General features: G+C 39.3%; 1 protein-coding gene across 1 annotated transcript in view; it reads left to right on the top strand.

Annotated features, from left to right (window-relative positions):
- The first annotated feature begins 797 nt into the window (after positions 1 to 797).
- Positions 798 to 6,276, top strand: part of phyhiplb (phytanoyl-CoA 2-hydroxylase interacting protein-like b) — a 31,933-nt gene continuing 26,454 nt past the window's right edge. The window contains exon 1 of the mRNA XM_046854108.1: positions 798 to 989. Within this exon, the coding sequence (XP_046710064.1) occupies positions 884 to 989 (106 nt within the window). The 5' untranslated portion in view covers positions 798 to 883. The remainder of the gene's footprint in view (positions 990 to 6,276) is intronic.

Genomic DNA, 6,276 nt, shown 5'->3' with positions numbered 1-6,276 from the left:
TATTCCCGACACTGTTTTGGTAAACATAGCAGCATTTATTAATTTAATGGCACATTACACATTTATGAATTATATCAGGCAAATAAACCAAGATATCCTGAATTATCACACAATATCAACCTGTTTGAAACATATTTTAGGTTACTCAACCACTGTACTGTATTTAATATAATAACAGAGTATGGGCATTGCAGCATCATTAAATATTTATATTTTATATATTTAAAAATATTTGTACAAAATTATTCTTTAAATATAAAAGTATCGTTTTTTCCACCTTAATGAATTTCTTTAAAAGTAACAAAGAATTAGGGCTGTCTAATATAACCTTAAGCACTTCAAATCAACATATACAGAAAATCTTTTATTTAAATAAATAAATAAATATTTTATTTTTACCCCTTTAATAGGGTAGTTCTTCCACTGAAAATTCTGTTATTACTGTATGTATGAAACTTTCGTCTGAGCCTATAGCACTTGTGGTGGTTGTCTAAGTTACGCAACTTTTACATGCTAACATTTTAATGTTTTATTTAAATGTTGTAGGATAGTACATAGAAAGAAAGAGACAAAGAAAAATGCTTCAAATTGTGATTTATTCCCAGAAGGGTATTAGACAAAGTATAGAGTAAAATGCATGACTCATGACTTTGAGACAATAGGACATCTATTGATTGGTATTACACAGACCATGTGAGTGAGCAGTGCTGGTGTAACCCACAGGATTCTACTAACTGGTGTACACAGCCCATTCTTACCACAAAGTCCTCCTGACGATTTGCTGACGTCATGCATTGAGAAAGCCGGGTAGGGGACAGAGGAGGACGGCAAGGCGAGCCGCTCAGTGCAGGATCTGCTGTTGGGATATCATCAGCAAGAAGAAATGGAGGTGCCACGCGTGGCTCGCAGTGTCAGCAGCCCCACAAGCCCGTGCGAGGACGTGATGAAGAACCTGAGCTTGGACGCGATACAGCTTTGTGACCGAGAAGGTAGCACTGGGCATTGTCCAGCTCAGTCATTTCTTTTTCATTTGGTGAACGCGCGCTCATGTGTGTGTGTGTGTGTGTGTGTGTGTGTGTGTGTGTGTTTGTGGTTTTAATAGGTTTTGTTGCAATCTAATCTAACATCTATTGCAATCTCTGCAACGTCTGTATTCGTATTTGTGACCACACAATCACAGTTCTTATGACAGTAAAAGAAATATTTTTTTAAGAGTTTTAGGTTGGTAGGCAAATCAACACGGTGATTAATCAGAACTGTGATCAGTTTTATACTCTGGATTGGACAAACGGGATATTTAAACTTCCTAAAATCGCGCATAATAATAAAAACATCGTTTGTTTGCATTTGCGCTTGATTTTCAGCACCATGGACACGTACCTCAATAAAAGAAGACAAGTCTGCTGGGGTGTGTGTTTAAGTGTGTGTGTGTGTGTGTGTGTGTGTGTGTGTGTGTGTGTGTGTGTGTGTGTAAGGGTAGGGGTGGTTGTTGGCTTGTTGGGCGATATCAGAAAAGACACCCCACCCGAATTTCTCTTGCAAAAGAACAAATTCTATGTTAAACTAATCCCCATAGAATGTACACATATGAGCTAGTGACCAAGCATGATCTGTAGGTCTGATCCATGATGCACATTGTGCTGATTCATGTTCTGGAAAGTAGAGTATGAGTCGCATTGCACATTTCGATAAAGCAAGGTGACTTAGGATCATGGATTGCTATTAAGGACAAATGTTTTAAAACAGAGAGATAAGCTCTGGACTGAGCCAAAAAAAAAAAAACATTGTACTTTATAGTGAAGACTGACCACCTACTGTACTCACTTCCAGAGTGCCCAGATCTACTGTAATCAATCTGCTTTTTAATTTAACACTGTATAGATTTTGATAAATTATCCAGCGTAATTCCCTATATTTTCATTAAGGGCTGATGTGATCTATGGTGATACTGATGTGCTCATCCATCAGTATGAGCACTATCCATACATATTAAGCGTTAATGACTAATGTATACACTTCTAACCTGTCCTGGGGTGCACTTTATCTTTTTAGCAGCAAGGACACTGTGTCATTCAGAATGTATAAATATCTTATGTCGTGTAGGTTACCTGAGCAAATAAAGCACATCAGAAAATGTATTAATTGCAGCACATTTGTTCTATACTTTGAACTTAAATAGGGAGCATGGCTTATGAGTGTTTGAAAGTGTGTGAATGTGTGTATGTGTGCTCTAGTGGATTTGTTTGAAGGAGCTACTTTATATTCCACACCAGCCCTAACACACTGGTAAAGGAACCTGAAGCCCTTTTGGCTATGCTGAGAGAGAGACAGCGAGAGACTGTGTATTTTTTTACATTGATGGCTTGTGCTGTAAAAATCAAAGAGTTTTTACATATGTATGTCAGCATTTCATGTACAGTGCTCTCTCCTCACTTACCCATACACTAAATGTCACTTTGAAATCAGCTGTGCATGTGCCATTGGAAACCCATCTCTCATATCCAAACTTGCATGCTCTAATACAGATTACAATGCCAGATGGGTTCCTATGATGTCACTCTTCATTAGAATAGTGAGGGTGGGAGAATAATGTGTGCCCCTATGTGCCCAACAGACCACCACACAGATGCTGACGGCTTTCTCATTTCACATACCTGACATCCAGATTGGATGTGGCACAACACAAGGCATGATCTGAAAATAATCAATACGGCTGAGTCATGCTGGAACATTCTGCCCAGTCCCAACTCATCCCTGTGCTTTCTAGCTCCTGATTTACCTCAGCAGTGACGCGTTGTGTTGGATTGTCTAGTTTATTTGCTTTTCTATTCAAACTCATTAGCATTTGACTACGGACAGTCTATAAATGTGATGAGGGGATATGTAACCCTTGGGAAAAGCCCTAGGAGCCCCAGCTGGGTTGATCCTTTCGAAGACTGATGGTTTTCAGATGCATGGTCCAGCTGTGTTAGTGAGCACTGGGTCCAAGGGAGGCTGCCATCTGCCAAGCCTTCCCACCCACCTACCAAATGAATAGAACAATTTAGCACAGGCCATCAATTTACTAATTGTGGCAGAGCTTGTAGCATTTAAGAAAAGCCAAACATGGACAGAAAAAGAGAGTCGATTCATCATTATTAGATGCTTTATGTGGCATTATGGGTTGTTTGTATGTGTTTAGGCCATGGATGTTACTGTAACAGGGTGCAGGCAGTAAGCAATAATAGAGGAGACAGTTACACTAGTGGATTTGTAACAAAGAGATGTTAGCGGTATGCCTATTAATTTTTACTAATAAACCCTTTTTTTTTCAGCCTGAATTGCAGTCAAATATTTTATTGCTAACAGAACCTTGCAACCACATAGACACACTACACAACTATCCAGTGATAATCTTTAAAATTAGTGTTTGTTCCAGATATGTTTTGTGCCTCCATGTGCAAGCACATCAAATCCATTCCATTCCTACTTTCAAAACACATTACAAGCTAGTTGGTATCAATGACAGCTACATGTCACACACATTATGAGGTAATCCGGCTCTGTCTGGCTAAATGCAGAGTGCTACACAGTAAAATTTCACATTTTTTTCACATTTAACATGCTGTTAATGGGTGTTTGGCATACATCGGACTCAAATATACACAATCTAATACTTTGCCAGTGAAGCAGAAAGATGAATTTAAAACAAATGTGTTTCTGCCAAGCACTTTAAATAATCCTGGTCATGCTTCTAAATAAAAGTCCTAAACCTTTTTAAAATATTCATTCTATGATTATATAAAGGCAAGATCAGAATACAAAATGAGCAAAGAATTTGTGCAAAAAAGTTGAGAATATTGAGAAAATTAAAGTAAGAAAATGAAATTTAGAAAATTACTTTATTGATCTCACAGGGAAATTGTTATTTCTTCACATATCCCAGAAATGTAGGAAGCTGAGGTCAAAATGCATGGTCAGCCATGTAACAGCATCCCTGGAGCACAGAGGGTTAAGGGCCTTGCTCAAGGCCCAAAAGAGTGGCAGATTAGCGATAGCAGGTCTTGAACCCCTTGAACCTTCCAATCAGTAACCCATAGCCTTAATCACTTAGCTACCACCTTCGGACATAATGTATCAGAAGTGGGATACTTGCCTTAAAATGGTTAAAATGCATAATTTTATTAAAACCTGCTTTAAAATCTAGATGTGAGCAGTAGACGCCAGCAGGCACGGTCATGGTGTTCTGAATATTTCATCCAGAAATACAGTATACAGTGAGGAAAATAAGTATTTGAACACCCTGCTATTTTGCAAGTTCTCCCACTTAGAAATCATGGAGGGGTCTGAAATTGTCATTGTAGGTGCATGTCCACTGTGAGAGACATAATCTAAAAAAAAAAACAGAAATCACAATGTATGATTTTTTAACTATTTATTTGTATGATACAGCTGCAAATAAGTATTTGAACACCTGAGAAAGTCAATGTTAATATTTGGTACAGTAGCCTTTGTTTGCAATTACAGAGGTCAAACGTTTCCTGTAGTTTTTCACCAGGTTTGCACACACTGCAGGAGGGATTTTGGCCCACTCCTCCACACAGATCTTCTCTAGATCAGTCAGGTTTCTGGCCTGAGCTCCCTCCAAAGATTCTCTATTGGGTTTAGATCTGGAAACTGGCTAGGCCACACCAGACCCATGATATGCTTCTTACAAAGCCACTCCTTGGTTATCCTGGCTGTGTGCTTCGGGTCATAGTCATGTTGGAAGACCCAGCCTCGACCCATCTTCAATGCTCTAACTGAGGGAAGGAGGTCGTTCCCCAAAATCTCGCAATACATGGCCATTGACCAGCTCCTCCCCTGTAGTTCTGGGCTGATTTCTCACCTTCCTTAGGATCATTGAGACCCCACAAGGTGAGATCTTGCATGGAGAAATAGTCTGAGGGAGATTGACAGTCATGTTTAGCTTCTTCCATTTTCTAATGATTGCTCCAACAGTGGACCTTTTTTCATCCTCTCCTTAATACTCCTTAATAATGATGCTACCACCCCCATGCTTCACAGTAGGGATGGTGTTATTGGGATGGTACTCATCATTCTTCTTCCTCCAAACACGTTTAGTGGAATTATAAACCAAAAGTTCTATTTTGGTCTTATCTGACCACATGACTTTCTCCCATGACTCCTCTGGATCATCCAAATGGTCATTGGCAAACTTAAGACGTGCCTGGACACGTGCTAGTTTAAGCAGGGGAACCTTCCGTGCCATGCATGATTTCAAACCATGAGGTCCTAGTGTATTACCAACAGTAACCTTGGAAACGGTGGTCCCAGCTCTTTTCAGGTCATTGACCAGCTCCTCCCCTGTAGTTCTGGGCTGATTTCTCACCTTCCTTAGGATCATTGAGACCCCACAAGGTGAGATCTTGCATGGAGAAATAGTCCGAGGGAGATTGACAGTCATGTTTAGCTTCTTCCATTTTCTAATGATTGCTCCAACAGTGGACCTTTTTTCACCAAGCTGCTTGGCAATTTCCCCATAGCCATTTCCAGCCTTGTAAAGGTGTCTAATTTTGTCTCCAGTGTCTTTGGACTGCTCTATGGTCTTGGCCATGTTAGTAGTTGGATTCTTACTGATTGTATGGGGTGGACAGGTGTCTTTATGCAGCTAACGACCTCAAACAGGTGCATCTAATTTAGGATAATAAATGTAGTGGAGGTGGATATTTTAAAGGCAGACTAACAGGTCTTTGAGGGTCAGAATTCTAGCTGATAGACAGGTGTTCAAATACTTATTTGCAGCTGTATCATACAAATAAATAGTTTAAAAATCATATATTGTGATTTCTGGATTTTTTTTTTTTTTAGATTATGTCTCTCACAGTGGACATGCATCTACGATGACAATTTCAGACCCCTTGATGATTTTTAAGTGGGAGAACTTGCAAAATAGCAGGGTGTTCAAATACTTATTTTCCTCACTGTATATTGCATGAAAATAGAATTTTGCTCAACCCTGGGCAACAGAATGCAATTATCGCCAATAGTTGCTGAAAAGTGTCTCAAAAATCTGCACACTAAATGCATCCTTAAAGAGTCTGATCAGAGATTGAAGGCTGACATTTGTGAATAACCTTAAGCTGCCAGTTTTACAGAAATAATGGGCATGACCGAAAGAGTCAAAATCATGGTGGAAAGTTCAGGTTTGTATATTTTTCTCTTTTATTTGTGTCCCAGTGCTCTGAATAAATACAGCTTGTGTCTAAGTACTTCATACAGGGAGTGCAGAATTAT

The sequence above is a fragment of the Silurus meridionalis genome, chromosome 7 (assembly GCF_014805685.1).
Source record: "Silurus meridionalis isolate SWU-2019-XX chromosome 7, ASM1480568v1, whole genome shotgun sequence".
NCBI classification, from domain to species: domain Eukaryota; kingdom Metazoa; phylum Chordata; class Actinopteri; order Siluriformes; family Siluridae; genus Silurus; species Silurus meridionalis.
This window is presented reverse-complemented; position numbering and strand designations above follow the sequence as displayed.